The sequence below is a fragment of the Babylonia areolata genome, chromosome 21 (assembly GCF_041734735.1).
Source record: "Babylonia areolata isolate BAREFJ2019XMU chromosome 21, ASM4173473v1, whole genome shotgun sequence".
In the NCBI taxonomy this organism is placed as follows: domain Eukaryota; kingdom Metazoa; phylum Mollusca; class Gastropoda; order Neogastropoda; family Buccinidae; genus Babylonia; species Babylonia areolata.
In genome coordinates, this window is record NC_134896.1 from 879,674 (window position 1) to 899,306 (window position 19,633).

The 19,633-nt window shown below is 47.6% G+C and overlaps 1 protein-coding gene across 1 annotated transcript; it reads left to right on the forward strand.

The window, feature by feature from the left end:
* Nucleotides 1-513: 513 nt before the first annotated feature.
* Nucleotides 514-8,071, forward strand: LOC143296154 (uncharacterized). Its single transcript, XM_076607957.1, has 4 exons — nucleotides 514-699; nucleotides 4,517-4,987; nucleotides 5,980-6,112; nucleotides 7,237-8,071. Exons 1-4 carry the CDS (start codon nucleotides 582-584, stop codon nucleotides 7,283-7,285), a joined length of 771 nt encoding a protein of 256 aa, XP_076464072.1. The 5' UTR covers nucleotides 514-581; the 3' UTR covers nucleotides 7,286-8,071.
* The last annotated feature ends 11,562 nt before the right edge of the window (nucleotides 8,072-19,633 follow it).

The following is a 19,633-nucleotide window of genomic DNA, read 5'->3' on the forward strand; positions in this document are numbered from 1 at the left end:
TGTTATTCCTTGCATAGGCTCTCAAAGCCTGATCAGCGCGTTGGGTTTATGCGAATATCAGGCACCTGTTCTTTTTTTTTTTTCAGCAGATGTGGTGTAACGTATGATTTATGGATAAGTCTACACGCTTTGACACTTCTTAAGTTCTTTGAAATTAAAACTGAAACTGCAGAGACGAAGGGGTCGGGGGGAGTATCGAAACGGGGGAGTATTGACGCGGGGGAGTATCGACACGGGGGAGTATCGGGCTGACCCCGAAGGGGTCATGTGCTGGCTGCACCGGTTTCATAAAACGTTGGATTTCATATCACTGATTTCGTTGTGGAATAAAAGGGACAATGAAAACATTTTAAGTTTTTTTTATTTTGACCTTGACGTATTATGTTTCAGCTATTCTTAAGATCTTATAGAAAACAGGCGAAGATCTTTTCATTTTTTTTCATTTTTATATAATGGTGATTTATCAATTTGCAGTGACGCATCCGTTTCCGAGTTCAATTTTCTGAAAAACAGTCCCGCGAAAACGAGAGAGAAGACTTTTGTGTTTCGTTCAGTGCTTGGTGACAAACGTTTGATAAATAATGCCTAAACGTCGAAATCCGTTTGCTGACAGCGCCTCACTGCAGTTGAAAACTCATGTGGGGGTGAAGGAAGTAGCGAATGGCATTATGCATGACGAATTAATGAAAGAAGTGTACGGTAAGTGAGTTGGTAAAAAAATGTCACTCAGCGTTGAGTGGTAGAACGAGAATGGAATGACATGATTGAATGAGTTATTCATTTGTTGTGTCCAAATGCTTTGTGGGAAGTTCAGTATGGCTCCGAGAATCCAGAACGTGAATATACCATGACATTATGATATTGAAATTATTGATACAACAAACGGTAATATCCAGTTTTCCCCCTCAAGACGGAAAGAGTAGTGTTCTCATGTGAACCAGGCGTGGACTTTCACTGCATCAGTCACACAAACAAGTGGAGAGAAAGAAATGTATTGCCCACCAAACACCACGTAGGGAAGAAAACCTCGATTTAATGTTTGACAAACTCCAAAAGTAGTTGTATTAGCCTATTTCCAAGGACACTCACAGTGATTAACCAAGATAACTTTTTCAGCATTTTAACAAGAAACATTCACATTTGAATATAATCAGTGGTTCAGTAGGAAAGGAGAGATTGGGGAATGGGGTGAAACAATATGTATAGTGGTTTTCACCAAACGTGCTCACATTAATCAAAGAAGGGGGTCATTTATTGTCCTTGGGCAATATATGAGCAGTACTCCCCAGTCCCCAGCATTGAGTGCCACCTGTGTCACTGTTAACCTCTTTGTTATTGTCTGAAAGGGAGCATAACTGTTAAAAGTGGGTGTGGCACAGGCGGGTGTGGAAGCGCGTGTGTGTGTGTGCGCGCGCGTGAGATTTCTGTATTTTCTTGAAAATAGTAGACTAAAACCAAAAAAGTTTTTTTTGACCATGTCAGTATGTGTCTTCTGCAGCTGCCAGGAAAATGTATGGTGGGCTGAATATCAATCATTCAATGCTGCTGGGAAGAATTTACCATGAGTTGGGTTGATAGTTCATTAATATGTGTACAGAAGGTATGACAACACATTTACTAATTTAGATATCTAGGTCAGTTTTCATATATTTTTAAGTCCATTTCAGCTGATGCACTAACACAGTAACTGTCTATGAGACCTATTCAGAAAGCATGTTATAATTTTCTTCTTCTTCCTGTTAGGTGTCCACGGTCATCACATTGACCATTCTGACACCATCCTGTTAGGTGTCCACGGTCATCACATTGACCATTCTGACACCATAATGGGGAGGAGCACAGCAGCGTGAAGGGGAAAAAAAACAACAAAACCCCCCCCACCCCAAAACAGAAAAAAAAAACCCCAAAAAACCCAACGCCACCACCTTCCTAGGGCCAAAAAAGGGGGTGATGGGGTGGAGGGGGTAGAAAGATGGTGGGCCCAGGTGGGGGGTGGGGGGGAGCCATCATGTTTCAGGCATCAGGACCAGGCCTTTCCGGCTACTGAAACGGCCCCCGGGATCAAGCCCTGGCCGGCAGAGCCCTAGTCCCTCGCTTGTCTTTCTTTGGCTGATGGTGGGGCAGGGCTTTTAAGACATTCGGGTCATCCTTGAGGCAAAGGCCTCAAGGGAAGGGGCGGTGACAGCAGCTTCTGGTAGCGAGTTCCACTCTCTGATGGTACGTGGCAGGAATGAGAATTTCCAGTAGTCAGTGCGGCATGATGGTATTCTGTATGCTTGGTTGTGGCCTCTCCCTCTTCTGTTCTTTGGTATGAGGTTGTTTGTCTCAACTTTGGCCAGGTTGTGACGGATTTTGTAGAGCATGGCGAGTCTAGCTGTTTTCCTTCGCTGTTGTAGTTTGGGCCACTTTAGTTGTTCCAGCATATTTCCAACACTTGAGGTGGTTCGGTGTCGGTTTAGGATGAATCTCGCCGCTCTGTGTTGTACTGCCTCGAGCTTGCTGATGTCATTTTCTTGGTGGGGGTCCCATACAGTGGAGGCGTACTCGAGGATGGGCCTGACGAGGGACTTGTAGGCTCTTTCTTTGATGGTGGTGGAGCCTACGAAGGAAACCCTGTGTGCGGTTGGCCTTAGCAGCTACAGCATCGATGTGTGCATCCCAGCTGCTGTTGCTCTGTACCGTCACGCCGAGGTACTTCGTGGAGCTGACTGTCTCCAGTGTGTGGCCGTGCAGGGTGTAGGAGCTCTCCCTCACTGTTCTACATTGCGTCATGTTGAGGACGTTGCACTTCTTCGGGTGGAACGACATGTCCCACATGCTCTCCCAGTCTTCCAGTCGGTGCAAGTCCTCCTGTAGGATGCCCTGATCCTCGGATGATGCGATGTTTCTGTGGAGAAGAGTGTCATCTGCAAAAAGGCAGCTGTCCGATTCCACCTTCTCAGAAAGGCCGTGTATATACGTGAGGAACAGGGACAGCCCGACCACAGAACCCTGCGGTACTCCGGACTTCACCGGGATGAAGTTCTGACGATGCACCATCCACCACCACAGCCTGTCAACGATCTTGGAGTAGGCTTCTAAGCCATGTGTTCAGCTGGCCCCTGACACCGTAGTGCTTCAGTTTATGACAGAGAAGGCTGTGATTCACTTTGTCGAATGCCTTCACAAAGCCCATAACGACCATGTCACTTTGAAGTCTCTGTCATCCGCTCACTGAACTCGAGGAGCTGTGTTTCGCAGGAGCGATGCTTGCGGAATCCGTGTTGGCGAGGGCTTAGGATCTGGTTTGTCTCTAGGTGCTTCATCAGGTGGCTCACCACAATGTGGTCCATCACTTTGCACAGGACACTGGTCAGCGAAGCAGGCCTGTAGTTACTGGGCTTGTAGTGTTCCCCTTTCTTGAAGACAGGTGTCACTATGGCTTCTCTCCAGTCCCTCGGCACTGTGCTCTGGCGAAGTGAGGTTGCGTAGATGATAGTGAGGGCTGGGGCTAACTCTCCTGACAGTTCCTTCAGCACACGTGGTGGGATGTTGTCGGGCCCCGATGCTTTGCCTGGGTTTAGGTTTGCAAGTAGGGTTTTTACTCCTTGTTCTGAAATAGCAATGTCACTAATGGTCGGGTAGTGGGAGGCATCACGTGTCATGGAACACTTCTTGTAGAACTCCTCCTCTGTGTAGGTCTTGCCATCACTGAAGGCCTGGTTAAACTGGGCATTCAATGCTTGTGCCTTCTCCTTGGGAGTCAGTTATTAGGCGACCTTTGACCTTGAGTGGGGGGATTCCAGTCCGTGACGACCTCTGGTGCTTGACCTATGTCCAAAAACGCTTGGATGACTCAGTTTTTGTGCTCTCCTCTTCTGGATGTTCAAAGAGCTGGCTGACATAGTTCCAGTGTGCTCCTCTGAGCTTTCTCTGCACCTCCTAAGGGCATGCATCTTTGTTCTTATAATAAAGTTGTTTATCTCAGATACATGGTTCACATCACTTGCCATTGTATTAAATATCAGACTGTCAGAAATTTATTGTCTGTTCATTTTCCTTTGACTTCGAGTAAAGTATTGGTTGTGTACGAGAAATCACCCTCTGCAATGGGAGCACATGCCAGAAAATAATGCCCGGCACTGAAAAGGTTGTGTGTGTGGTGTGTACGTTTGCTGAATGAGGCCCATTTGAAAAAAAAAAAATTTGTTATTACAAATGCATGTACATTTTTAGTTTGTTTGAAATTCTATTTCCATGTTTATAACACTTTTTTTTATTTTTATTCAACACTTGGTTTGCTTTCCAGACCAGATTAGTGCGGTAGGTCTTTGCATTGCCATTGGTCAGGTATCACATTTCCATTCTTAAAAAAAAAAAATTTAAAGCAGATTAGATTTAGAGATATGGTGTTGCATACTTTAGATGTGACATTGCATGTCCTGCTTTAAATGTTTTACATTGTGGGTTTGCTTTATATGTAAAAGCAATAACGACAAAAAAAAATGTATACATCAACATGTTGTCTGTGTGTTAGAACGGACCCAGGAGAAACTGTTTGGTGCGGTGAAGAGGGGCAGTGACATGAACGCCAACAATATGCAGTCTGTCATGGATTCGTCTCCCCCTGCATTGGCCTGCAGTGCTGATAGGGATCACGGACAGATGGTGCTGGATGGGGCAGGTCACCTGCTGCCTCCCTCAGGCCGGATGGACCAGCAGTGGAGTTGTGGACAGTTCAGCAGTTGGCTGCAGTCTGACAGTACCACATTCCGGCATCACTCGCCGCCTGCCTCCCTGCCTGCCACAGGTGGTCAGTTGTGTCTGGATTCCAACGGTCAGCTGATGTCACCACTGCCCAGTGCCATGGACTGTGACACTGACCTCCCTCATCACCTCTTCTCTCAGGAGGGAAGGAAGGGGAGGGACGGAGGAGGGGGTCCACAGTGCTGGCAGTTCCTGTCAGCCAAGGCCCCTGCTTCTCAGGGCGCTGTCCCTGCAGCTTCAGGTCAGTCAGCATTGTGTTATCAGGTTACTCAGCAGTGTGTGTTGTTACTGGCCAGCATGGTGTTGTCAGGTCAATTAGCAATGTGGGTTTGGTCAATCAGCAGTGTGTGTTGTCTGTTTTTGTCAGGTCAGTCGTCGATGTGTTTTACTTTTCGGTAGTCAGCATTGTGTGTTAAGTCAGTCAGCATTGTGTGTTAAGTCAGTCAGCATCGTGTTAGTGTGTGTTGTCAGGACAGTCTGCAGTGTGTGTTGTCAGGACAGTCTGCAGTGTGTGTTGTCAGGACAGTCTGCAGTGTGTGTTGTCAGGATAGTCGGCAGTGTGTGTTGTCAGGACAGTCTGCAGTGTGTGTTGTCAGGACAGTCTGCAGTGTGTGTCAGGACAGTCTGCAGTGTGTGTTGTCAGGACAGTCTGCAGTGTGTGTTGTCAGGACAGTCTGCAGTGTGTGTCAGGACAGTCTGCAGTGTGTGTTGTCAGGACAGTCTGCAGTGTGTGTCAGGACAGTCGGCAGTGTGTGTCGTCGGGTTAGTCAGCAGTGTGTTGTCAGGTCAGTCAGCATCATGTTATCAGGTCAGTCATTGGTGTGTGTTGTCAGCTCACTCCGAGTTGTGTGTTGTCAGGTGTGCTTGCAGGTTGGAGTGACCAGCTGTGGTCATGAATTTGCCTGACTAATCACTGCAGTGTCTGACGTAAATTAATTCTGGTGCCTGTTGTCACAGATTGAGAATGTGCAATGACATGTTCCTTTTGGTGCCTGTTGCACAGATTGTGGATGTGAAGTGACATTAATTCTGGTGCCTTTTGTCAGTGATTATGAATTTGTCATGACATGTTACTACATCTGGTGCCTCTTGTCACTGATTGTGGATGTGCAATGACACATCATTTCTACTCAAGTGCCTATCGTCACAGATGATTAATTTTGGTGCCAATTGTCACAATTCAGAATGCACAGTGTAATATGTTGATTATGGTGCTGTATGTTGTCATTACAGTGAAGTGTCAGGCGTGTCACCACATGGCAAGCAGTGTCAGCTGTCACTTCTGTGAGAGACGTGTGTGTGGAGGATGCTGTCGTCAGTGTGTTGTGTGCAGTCACCAGTTCTGCCCCGTCTGTTCCCGTCTGGAGTGAGTACATTCCACTGTCCTTTTGGTTTCACTACACTTCCATGCCACAGTCATTCCATCAACATTATACTGTTTCACATCACTTGATGCCACAGTCATTCCATCAACATTATACTGTTTCACATCACTTGATGCCACAGTCATTTTGTCAGCATTGCATTTTGTCTGTTCCACTACACTACCATGCCACAGTCATTCCATCAACATTATACTGTTTCACATCACTTGATGCCACAGCCATTTTGTCAGCATTACACACTATTTCACAAACTTGGTGTGACAGTCATCTCATTTACATTACATACTGTTTGTTTCAGTACACTTCATGTTGCAATCACTCTATAGTATTACATCTGTCTGTTCCTGTCTGGAGTTGATACATTCACTGTACATTTCTTTGGATTCCATTAGACACTGTTTCAGTTGATTATGTTGTCCATGGTCATCTTAAATCATTATCTCTTGATGTACTTTGTCACACCAAATTTGGCTTGAAGATAGAAAAATAACATTTTTTGACACAACATGTTCTGGTTACAGGGTAGAAAATCCACCAGGTTAAACATTTTCTGGATGGTGGTCATTTTATTTTGCTCGCATCTCTGGATCTGCAAAGTTTCTTGGGTCATTGCCAGGTTATTGAAAATCTGTTTCATTTAATCGCAGTGTAAGACATCATGACATTCTATTTGTCCACATTTAACATTATTTTGTGTAGATGGGAATAGTTTTTATTCCTTCTGAAGTCACATAAAATTATAGATATTTTTGTGTGACCTCAGTTTATCACGCTTTATGGATGAATTTTGTATTTCATGTTTATGTCATATTATTTCATATTTGGCTCATTGAATTTTCATTATCTGTGATCAACAACTGAAACTAATGAAAGAAGGCTCTCAAGGCCTGACCAGCATCAGTGTGAAGGTAGGCATCTCCTCTTTTCATAGTTTCTTTTATACAGCAGATGTGATATTATAGCATATGCATCATAAGCATGATTTGACACTTCCTTGAAAGTGAAAAAAATCTGAAACTGAAAGCAATTCAGTATATTTCCTGTGTTTCTGTTTGTGATCATTTGAAGCAAAATTTTTGACTGCAGTGCTGTGTGTGTGTTGCAGTTACGACACATCAGTGGAAAGAGCGTTCTGCCTGAGCTGTGTGGGATGAAGTCAGCAGTTGTGTCTTATTCACGCATTGGCGTAGTGATAACATTGGTCCATATGTGGATGTCTGTTAGCAATGGACTTAGTGGTGACATCATTGTGGTCCATATCAGGACAAAGTCCATATGTGGATGTCTGTTAGCAATGGACTTAGTGGTGACATCATTGTGGTCCATATCAGGACAAAGTCCATATGTGGATGTCTGTTAGCAATGGACTTAGTGGTGACATCATTGTGGTCCATATCAGGACAATCACACCTGGCTGTCATTGTAGTCAGTACCAGATGAATGGATACCTGACTGTCATTGTCGTCAATAACAGGTGAAGTGATACCTGGCTCTGCTGTTGTAGTGAAATGATACTGACTGTCAATATAGTCAATGACAGGTGAAGTGATACCTGGCTCTGTTATTGTAATGAAATGATACTGACTGTCAATATAGTCAATGACAGGTGAAGTGATACCTGGCTCTGTTATTGTTGTGAAATGGTACTAACTGTCAATATAGTCAATAACAGGTGAAATGATACCTGGCTCTGTTATTGTAATGAAATGATACTGACTGTCAATATAGTCAATAACAGGTGAAGTGATACCTGGCTCTGTTATTGTAATGAAATGATACTGACTGTCAATATAGTCAATGACAGGTGAAGTGATACCTGGCTCTGTTATTGTTGTGAAATGGTACTAACTGTCAATATAGTCAATGACAGGTGAAGTGATACCTGGCTCTGTTATTGTAATGAAATGATACTGACTGTCAATATAGTCAATAACAGGTGAAGTGATACCTGGCTCTGTTATTGTTTATACTGACTGTCAATATAGTCAATAACAGGTGAAGTGATACCTGACTCTGTTATTGTAATGAAATGATACTGACTGTCAATATAGTCAATGACAGGTGAAGTGATACCTGACTCTGTTATTGTAATGAAATGATACTGTCAGTATAGTCAATGACAGGTGAAGTGATACCTGGCTGTTATTGTAATGAAATGATACTGTCAGTATAGTCAATGACAGGTGAAGTGATACCTGACTCTGTTATTGTAATGAAATGATACTGACTGTCAATATAGTCAATGACAGGTGAAGTGATACCTGACTCTGTTATTGTAATGAAATGATACTGACTGTCAATATAGTCAATGACAGGTGAAGTGATACCTGACTCTGTTATTGTAATGAAATGATACTGACTGTCAATATAGTCAATGACAGGTGAAGTGATACCTGACTCTGTTATTGTAATGAAATGATACTGTCAGTATAGTCAATGACAGGTGAAGTGATACCTGGCTGTTATTGTAATGAAATGATACTGTCAGTATAGTCAATGACAGGTGAAGTGATACCTGACTCTGTTATTGTAATGAAATGATACTGACTGTCAATATAGTCAATGACAGGTGAAGTGATACCTGACTCTGTTATTGTAATGAAATGATACTGACTGTCAATATAGTCAATGACAGGTGAAGTGATACCTGACTCTGTTATTGTAATGAAATGATACTGACTGTCAATATAGTCAATGACAGGTGAAGTGATACCTGACTGTTATTGTAATGAAATGATACTGACTGTCAGTATAGTCAATGACAGGTGAAGTGATACCTGGCTCTGTTATTGTAATGAAATGATACTGACTGTCAATATAGTCAATAACAGGTGAAGTGATACCTGGCTCTGTTATTGTAATGAAATGATACTGTCAATATAGTCAATAACAGGTGAAGTGATACCTGGCTCTGCTGTTGTAGTGAAATGATACTGTCAATATAGTCAATGACAGGTGAAGTGATACCTGGCTCTGTTATTGTAATGAAATGATACTGTCAATATAGTCAATAACAGGTGAAATGATACCTGGCTCTGTTATTGTAATGAAATGATACTGACTGTCAATATAGTCAATAACAGGTGAAGTGATACCTGGCTCTGTTATTGTAATGAAATGATACTGACTGTCAATATAGTCAATGACAGGTGAAGTGATACCTGGCTCTGTTATTGTTGTGAAATGGTACTAACTGTCAATATAGTCAATGACAGGTGAAGTGATACCTGGCTCTGCTATCATAGTCAATACCAGATGAAATTATACTTAGCTCTGTCATTGTAATCAATAACATGAAACGATACCTGGCTTTGTCATTGTAGTCAGTATCAGGTGAAATGATATCTGGCTCTGTTACTGTAGTTAATACCAGGTGAAATGATATCTGGCTCTGTTACTGTAGTTAATACCAGGTGAAATGATACCTGGCTCTGTCATAGTCAATACCAGGTGAAATGATACCTGGCTCTGTTACTGTAGTTAATACCAGGTGAAATGATATCTGGCTCTGTCATAGTCAATACCAGGTGAAATGATATCTGGCTCTGTTACTGTAGTCAATACCAGGTGAAATGATACCTGGCTCTGTCATAGTCAATACCAGGTGAAATGATACCTGGCTCTGTTACTGTAGTCAATACCAGGTGAAATGATACCTGGCTCTGTTACTGTAGTCAATACCAGGTGAAATGATACCTGCCTTTGTCATTGTAGTCAGTATCAGGTGAAATGATATCTGGCTCTGTTACTGTAGTTAATACCAGGTGAAATGATACCTGGCTCTGTTACTGTAGTCAATACCAGGTGAAATGATACCTGGCTCTGTTACTGTAGTCAAACCAGGTGAAATGATATCTGGCTCTGTTACTGTAGTTAATACCAGGTGAAATGATATCTGGCTCTGTCATAGCAGTCAATACCAGGTGAAATGGTACCTAGCTCTGTCATTGGAATCAGTGTCAGGTGAAATACCTGGCTCTGTCATAGCAGTCAATACCAGGTGAAATGGTACCTAGCTCTGTCATTGTAATTAATGCCAGGTGAAAAGATACCTGTGTCATTGTCAGTACCATGTCAGATAACTAGCTCTGTCATTCCCAGGTCAAATGATACTTGGCTGTGTCATTGCAGTAAATGACCTTAGCAGGTCCACAGTATGTACACATTTTGCAGTTCTGACTCATGTCCTTAGTTCTATGCACACATCTTGCAGCTGTGAAGACTTCAGGTCCACACTTCTAAGTACATAAATTTTGCAGTCCTGAAGACTTCAGCTCCACAATTCGATATGCATATATTGTAGTCTGAAGATGTCAACAGTCTGTGGCTTGACTGTGGGTGTCATCACAGTGACTGGTTGTGATAGAAACAAGGAGCGATGAGCACTGCCCACAAGAGTATGCCTTGTACAACATTACCCATTCAGGATGCCATGTGTGTGGTCTTACAATGAAAACAGACTACACTTTTTACACATTGTACCTTTTTGTTATGAAGAATGAATTTGCATGCATGTCTCAAAAATTAAGATAGCTTTATTTTCCAGTTGAGTCATGTATTTGATATATTATTTTGAACTGTCCAGCTGTTTTTGTCTTCACATATGTGTGTGTGTGGATGTCCCATCCACTTTACTTGTTTTGCTACTTTTGTGATTAGGATTTATTCTTAATTTTTTGGGGGGAGATGTTACGCATTATTTCCTATTTTGATGTAATAAATGAATTAAGTTGAAATCTTGTTTGAGTACATGTTTATTGGTGACGGCAGCAGCGTGAGTGAATGTGAAGTGGGCTGTTTGGGACAGCCCGGCAAAACGGAGTTCAAAGTTGAAGAAGGAGTGATGGCCAAGCAAAACAGAGTTCAAAGTTGAGGAAGGAGTGATGGCCAAGCAAAACGGAGTTCAAAGTTGAGGAAGGAGTGATGGCCAAGCAAAACAGAGTTCAAAGTTGAGGAAGGAGTGATGGCCAAGCAAAACGGAGTTCAAAGTTGAGGGAGGAGCGATGGCCAAGCAAAACAGAGTTCAAAGTTGAAGAAGGAGCGATGGCCAAGCAAAACGGAGTTCAAAGTTGAGGAAGGAGCGATGGCCAAGCAAAACAGAGTTCAAAGTTGAGGGAGGAGCGATGGCCAAGCAAAACGGAGTTCAAAGTTGAGGGAGGAGCGATGGCCAAGCAAAACAGAGTTCAAAGTTGAGGGAGGAGCGATGGCCAAGCAAAACGGAGTTCAAAGTTGAGGGAGGAGCGATGGCCAAGCAAAACAGTTCAAAGTTGAGGGAGGAGCGATGGCCAAGCAAAACAGAGTTCAAAGTTGAGGGAGGAGCGATGGCCAAGCAAAACGGAGTTCAAAGTTGAGGGAGGAGCGATGGCCAAGCAAAACAGTTCAAAGTTGAGGGAGGAGCGATGGCCAAGCAAAACAGTTCAAAGTTGAGGAAGGAGCGATGGCCAAGCAAAACAGAGTTCAAAGTTGAGGGAGGAGCGATGGCCAAGCAAAACGGAGTTCAAAGTTGAGGGAGGAGCGATGGCCAAGCAAAACAGTTCAAAGTTGAGGGAGGAGCGATGGCCAAGCAAAACAGTTCAAAGTTGAGGAAGGAGTGATGGCCAAGCAAAACGGAGTTAAGTTGAGGGAGGAGCGATGGCCAAGCAAAACAGTTCAAAGTTGAGGAAGGAGTGATGGCCAAGCACGCACACAGGAGGTACAAGAAAACAAGCAAAAGTGAAATTTTAAAATTTATTAAAATTAAATCATGCAGATGTCATTTGACAGCAAGTGGAGCTTAACGTACAATATAAGAGAGGGAAAGTGAAACGGACGTAATCCATGAAATAAAGGATTTTAACACACAGCCCTGGAGAGAGAAGAGACAACTCACAGCCAGCTTGTTGCCACAAGAGTCCAGCCCACTCTGTTTATACATGTTAACTGTCACCTACCCAAACTCACATGGTCACCTCCCCATTACATGTACTCCAAATCAGTGCGTACAACCTATCACCACACCCGACAGAAACATGGCACACAACAGGCACAAGACAACCCCTTCACTGGATCCTCACAAAGACAGACCTGACAGGTCAGGATGTCAGTAACCATTACGCCTTTGGACTTTCAGCAAAATCAGTTACTCCACTGAAATGTGTGATCTAAACTTCTGCCACACTCATCTTTTATTATTTCATTCTTTTTTTTTCTTTTTGTGGGTCACCAGCATTCCCTGTTTCTCACTTTTTTTTCTTTTCACTGGGCCTCCATCCTCTTTTTCCCCGTGACTTTCCTTTTCTAGTACAGTGTACTTCAGTTTCATGTTAAACCTTTCATACGTCCCTTTTGGCCACATACACCTTTCACTTCCTTTCATTTTTTTCCAATTGCAAAATCAACACCATTTTACACAAAGTGTATAAATGCAGTCCAAACTTGACCACACATTTGATGAAAGCCCAGCAGTGAAGGGGTGAATGATCCACAGCCAGTCACTCCATTGAAAATCTGAATGGAGATGATCAATCACACTCCATACAATCCATTCTAAACACATTAATTAACTTAAAAATAAAAAAACCCTAATTAGTTTGACACTCATTTTCTGTCCAGAGGTATAGCTGGATGCCACAGTGACGAGTCTGGCTTGGGGAATGGGGGTGGCTTTGTGAAAGTAGGAGTGCCTGTTAAATCAGGATTGAGCTGGAGTTGACTTTATAGTTTATAACACCACAATTTGATTTCAAGAATCCATTTTTTTTAAATTATTTTTTTTATTGTGGTTGTGTGGGGGGACATATGACACAAGGCCAGGTATGGTTGAGAAGGGGAACACTGACAACAAAGCCAGGTGTGGTTATGTAGGGGGACACACTGACTCAAGGTCAGGTGTGGCTGTGTAAGGAGACTCACTGACATAGCAAAGCCAGGTGTGGCTGTGTGAAAGGGGGGTGGGGGGAGGGGGGGGGCGACACTGACAAAACCAGGTGTGGTTTAGGGGGAACACTGACTCAAGGCCAGGTGTGGTGGTTTAGGGGGCACACTGACTCAAGGCCAGGTGTGGTGGTTTAGGGGGCACACTAACTCAAGGCCAGGTGTGGTTCTTTAGGGGGCACACTAACTCAAGGCCAGGTGTGGTGGTGTAGGGGGAACACTGACTCAAGGCCAGGTGTGGTGGTGTAGGGGGCACACTGACTCAAGGCCAGGTGTGGTGGTGTAGGGGGAACACTGACTCAAGGCCAGGTGTGGTGGTGTAGGGGGAACACTGACTCGAGGCCAGGTGTGGTGGTGTAGGGGAACACTGACTCAAGGCCAGGTGTGGTGGTTTAGGGGGAACACTGACTCAAGGCCAGGTGTGGTGGTTTAGGGGGAACACTGACTCAAGGCCAGGAGTGGTTGTTTAGGGGGCACACTGACTCAAGGCCAGGAGTGGTTGTTTAGGGGGAACACTAACTCAAGGCCAGGTGTGGTGGTGTAGGGGGCACACTAACTCAAGGCCAGGTGTGGTGGTGTAGGGGGCACACTGACTCAAGGCCAGGTGTGGTGGTGTAGGGGGCACACTAACTCAAGGCCAGGAGTGGTGGTGTAGGGGGCACAAACTCAAGGCCAGGTGTGGTGTTGTAGGGGGCACACTAACTCAAGGCCAGGTGTGGTGGTGTAGGGGGCACACTAACTCAAGGCCAGGTGTGGTGGTGTAGGGGGCACACTAACTCAAGGCCAGGTGTGGTGGTGTAGGGGGAACACTGACTCAAGGCCAGGTGTGGTGGTGTAGGGGGATCACTGACTCAAGGCCAGGAGTGGTTGTTTAGGGGGAACACTAACTCAAGGCCAGGTGTGGTTGTTTAGGGGGAACACTAACTCAAGGCCAGGTGTGGTGGTGTAGGGGGCACACTGACTCAAGGCCAGGTGTGGTGGTGTAGGGGGCACACTAACTCAAGGCCAGGTGTGGTGGTGTAGGGGGCACACTGACTCAAGGCCAGGTGTGGTGGTGTAGGGGGCACACTAACTCAAGGCCAGGAGTGGTGGTGTAGGGGGCACACTAACTCAAGGCCAGGTGTGGTGGTGTAGGGGGCACACTAACTCAAGGCCAGGTGTGGTGGTGTAGGGGGCACACTAACTCAAGGCCAGGTGTGGTGGTGTAGGGGGCACACTAACTCAAGGCCAGGTGTGGTGGTGTAGGGGGCACACTAACTCAAGGCCAGGTGTGGTGGTGTAGGGGGAACACTGACTCAAGGCCAGGTGTGGTTGTTTAGGGGGCACACTAACTCAAGGCCAGGTGTGGTTGTTTAGGGGGCACACTAACTCAAGGCCAGGTGTGGTTCTTTAGGGGGCACACTAACTCAAGGCCAGGTGTGGTGGTGTAGGGGGAACACTGACTCAAGGCCAGGTGTGGTTGTTTAGGGGGAACACTGACTCAAGGCCAGGTGTGGTTGTTTAGGGGGAACACTGACTCAAGGCCAGGTGTGGTTGTTTAGGGGGAACACTGACTCAAGGCCAGGTGTGGTTGTTTAGGGGGAACACTGACTCAAGGCCAGGTGTGGTTGTTTAGGGGGAATACTAACTCAAGGCCAGGTGTGGTTGTTTAGGGGGCACACTAACTCAAGGCCAGGTGTGGTTGTTTAGGGGGCACACTAACTCAAGGCCAGGTGTGGTGGTGTAGGGGGCACACTAACTCAAGGCCAGGTGTGGTGGTGTAGGGGAACACTAACTCAAGGCCAGGTGTGGTGGTGTAGGGGGCACACTGACTCAAGGCCAGGTGTGGTGGTGTAGGGGGAACACTGACTCAAGGCCAGGTGTGGTTGTTTAGGGGGACACTGACTCAAGGCCAGGTGTGGTTGTTTAGGGGGACACACTGACTCAAGGCCAGGTGTGGTGGTGTAGGGGGGACACTGACTCAAGGCCAGGTGTGGTGGTGTAGGGGGCACACTAACTCAAGGCCAGGAGTGGTGGTGTAGGGGGCACACTAACTCAAGGCCAGGTGTGGTGGTGTAGGGGGCACACTAACTCAAGGCCAGGTGTGGTGGTGTAGGGGGCACACTAACTCAAGGCCAGGTGTGGTGGTGTAGGGGGCACACTAACGCAAGGCCAGGTGTGGTGGTGTAGGGGGCACACTAACTCAAGGCCAGGTGTGGTGGTGTAGGGGGAACACTGACTCAAGGCCAGGTGTGGTTGTTTAGGGGGCACACTAACTCAAGGCCAGGTGTGGTTGTTTAGGGGGCACACTAACTCAAGGCCAGGTGTGGTTGTTTAGGGGGCACACTGACTCAAGGCCAGGTGTGGTGGTGTAGGGGGCACACTAACTCAAGGCCAGGAGTGGTGGTGTAGGGGGCACACTAACTCAAGGCCAGGTGTGGTGGTGTAGGGGGCACACTAACTCAAGGCCAGGTGTGGTGGTGTAGGGGGCACACTAACTCAAGGCCAGGTGTGGTGGTGTAGGGGGCACACTAACTCAAGGCCAGGTGTGGTGGTGTAGGGGGCACACTGACTCAAGGCCAGGTGTGGTGGTGTAGGGGGAACACTGACTCAAGGCCAGGTGTGGTTGTTTAGGGGGAACACTGACTCAAGGCCAGGTGTGGTTGTTTAGGGGGAATACTAACTCAAGGCCAGGTGTGGTTGTTTAGGGGGAATACTAACTCAAGGCCAGGTGTGGTTGTTTAGGGGGCACACTAACTCAAGGCCAGGTGTGGTGGTGTAGGGGGCACACTAACTCAAGGCCAGGTGTGGTGGTGTAGGGGAACACTAACTCAAGGCCAGGTGTGGTGGTGTAGGGGGCACACTGACAGGCCAGGTGTGGTTGTGAAGGGGGCACACTGACTCAAGGCCAGGTGTGGTTGTTTAGGGGGAACACTGACCAGGCCAGGTGTGGTTGGTTAGGGGGGACACACTGACAAGGCCCAGGTGTGACCAAGGGGGGACACACTGACAGGCCAGGTGTGGTTGTGAAGGGGGGACACACTACAGGCCAGTGTCGTTGTGAAGGGGGCACACTAACTCACAGGCCAGGAGTGGTGGTGTAGGGGGCACACTAACTCAAGGCCAGGGGTGTGGTGTAGGGGGCCACTAACTCAAGGCCAGGTGTGGTGGTGTAGGGGAACACTAACTCAAGGCCAGGTGTGGTGGTGTTGGGGGAACACTGACTCAAGGGCCAGTGTGGTGGTGTAGGGGGAACACTGACTCAAGGCCAGGTGTGGTGGTGTAGGGGGAACACTGACTCAAGGCCAGGTGTGGTGGTGTAGGGGGAACACTGACGCAAGGCCAGGTGTGTGGGTGTAGGGGGAACACTGACTCAAGGCCAGGTGTGGTTGTTTAGGGGGAACACTGACTCAAGGCCAGGTGTGGTTGTTTAGGGGGGAATACTAACTCAAGGGCCAGGTGTGTTGTTTAGGGGGAATACTAACTCAAGGCCAGGTGTGGTTGTTTAGGGGGCACACTAACTCAAGGCCAGGTGTGGTGGTGTAGGGGAACACTGACTCAAGGCCAGGTGTGGTTGTTTAGGGGGCACACTAACTCAAGGCCAGGTGTGGTGGTGTAGGGGGCACACTGACTCAAGGCCAGGTGTGGTGGTGTAGGGGGAACACTGACTCAAGGCCAGGTGTGGTTGTTTAGGGGGACACTGACTCAAGGCCAGGTGTGGTTGTTTAGGGGGACACACTGACTCAAGGCCAGGTGTGGTGGTTTAGGGGGACACACTGACTCAAGGCCAGGTGTGGTTGTTTAGGGGGACACTGACTCAAGGCCAGGTGTGGTTGTTTAGGGGGACACTGACTCAAGGCCAGGTGTGGTTGTTTAGGGGGACACACTGACTCAAGGCCAGGTGTGGTGGTTTAGGGGGACACACTGACTCAAGGCCAGGTGTGGTGGTTTAGGGGGAACACTGACAAGGCCAGGTGTGACCAAGGGGGGACACACTGACAGGCCAGGTGTGGTTGTGAAGGGGGGACACACTGACAGGCCAGGTGTGGTTGTGAAGGGGGCACACTGACTGAAGGCCAGGTGTGGTTGTGAAGGGGGGACACACTGACAGGCCAGGTGTGGTTGTGAAGGGGGCACACTGACTCAAGGCCAGGTGTGGTTGTTTAGGGGGAACACTGACAGGCCAGGTGTGGTTGTGAAGGGGGGACACACTGACAGGCCAGGTGTGACCAAGGGGGGACACACTGACAGGCCAGGTGTGGTTGTGAAGGGGGGACACACTGACAGGCCAGGTGTGGTGGTGTAGGGGGGACACTGACTCAAGGCCAGGTGTGGTGGTGTAGGGGGACACACTGACAGGCCAGGTGTGGTTGTGAAGGGGGGACACACTGACAAAACCAGGTGTGGTTGTGTTGGGGTGACACTGACACAACAAGGCCAGGTGTGGCAGTGTAGGTGGACACCAACACAAAGCCAGGTGTGGCTGTGTAGGGATGACACACTGACACAAAGCCAGGTGTGGCTGTGTAGGGACGACACACTGACACAAAGCCAGGTGTGGCTGTGTAGGGATGACACACCGACACAAAGCCAGGTGTGGCTGTGTAGGGATGACACACCGACACAAAGCCAGGTGTGGCTGTGTAGGGACGACACACACACACAAAGCCAGGTGTGGCTGTGAAGGGACAACACACCGACACAAAGCCAGGTGTGGCTGTGTAGGGACAACACACCGACACAAAGCTAGGTGTGGCTGTGTAGGGACGACACACTGACACAACAAGGCCAGGTGTGGTTGTGTAGTGGAACACACTGACACAAAGCCAGGTTTGGCTGTGTAAGGGGACACACTGACACAACACCAGGTTTGGCTGTGTAGGGGGACACACTGACACAACACCAGGTGTGGCTGTGTATGGGACATTGACACAACACCAGGTGTGGCTGTGTAGGGGACATTGACACAACACCAGGTGTGGCTGTGTAGGGGACATTGACACAACACCAGGTGTGGATGTGTAGGGGGACACACTGACACAACACCAGGTGTGGCTGTGTAGGGGACACACTGACACAACACCAGGTGTGGTTGTGTAGGGGACACACTGACACAACACCAGGTGTGGCTGTGTAGGGGACACACTGACACAACACCAGGTGTGGTTGTGTAGGGGACACACTGACACAACACCAGGTGTGGCTGTGTAAGGGGACACATTGACACAACACCAGGTGTGGTTGTGTAGGGGGACACACTGACACAACACCAGGTGTGGTTGTGTAGGGGGACACACTGACACAACACCAGGTGTGGTTGTGTAGGGGGACACACTGACAGAACACCAGGTGTGGATGTGTAGGGGGACACACTGACACAACACCAGGTGTGGATGTGTATGGGGACACACTGACACAACACCAGGTGTGGATGTGTAGGGGGACACACTGACACAACACCAGGTGTGGATGTGTAGGGGGACATTGACACAACACCAGATGTGGTTGTGTAGGGGGACACACTGACACAACACCAGGTGTGGATGTGTAGGGGGACACACTGACACAACACCAGGTGTGGATGTGTAGGGGGACATTGACACAACACCAGATGTGGTTGTGTAGGGGGGACATTGACACAACACCAGGTGTGGATGTGTAGGGGACACACTGACACAACACCAGGTGTGGATGTGTAGGGGGACACACTGACACAACACCAGGTGTGGTTGTGTAGGGGACACACTGACACAACACCAGGTGTGGCTGTGTAGGGGGGACCATTGACACAACACCAGGTGTGGTTGTGTAGGGGGGACACACTGACACAACACCAGGTGTGGTTGTGTAGGGGGACACACTGACACAACACCAGGTGTGGTTGTGTAGGGGGACATTGACACAACACCAGGTGTGGATGTGTAGGGGGACACACTGACACAAACACCAGTGTGGATGTGTAGGGGACACACTGACACAACACCAGGTGTGGATGTGTAGGGGGGACACACTGACACAACACCAGATGTGGTTGTGTAGGGGGGACATTGACACAACACCAGGTGTGGTTGTGTAGGGGACCACTGACACAACACCAGGTGTGGATGTGTAGGGGGGACACACTGACACAACACCAGGTGTGGATGTGTAGGGGGACATTGACACAACACCAGTGTGTTGTAGGGGGGACATTGACACAACACCAGGTGTGGATGTGTAGGGGGACACACTGACACAACACCAGTGTGGTTGTGTAGGGGGGACATTGACACAACACCAGATGTGGTTGTGTAGGGGGGACATTGACACAACACCAGGTGTGGTTGTGTAGGGGGGACATTGACACAACACCAGATGTGGTTGTGTAGGGGGGACATTGACACAACACCAGATGTGGTTGTGTAGGGGGGACATTGACACAACACCAGTTGTGGTAGTGTAGGGGGGACATTGACACAACACCAGATGTGGTTGTGTAGGGGGGACATTGACAGAACACCAGGTGTGGCTGTGTAGGGGGGACATTGACACAACACCAGGTGTGGCTGTGTAGGGGGACATTGACAGAACACCAGGTGTGGCTGTGTAGGGGGGACATTGACACAACACCA

Bases quoted from the DNA above. Each gene is read 5' to 3' on its own strand.
- LOC143296154 (XM_076607957.1), top strand. From the start codon at position 582: ATGCCTAAACGTCGAAATCCGTTTGCTGACAGCGCCTCACTGCAGTTG. The intron at 700-4,516 runs GTAAGTGAGTTG...TCTGTGTGTTAG, and splicing joins ATTAATGAAAGAAGTGTACG to AACGGACCCAGGAGAAACTG. The intron at 6,113-7,236 runs GTGAGTACATTC...TGTGTGTTGCAG, and splicing joins CCCGTCTGTTCCCGTCTGGA to TTACGACACATCAGTGGAAA.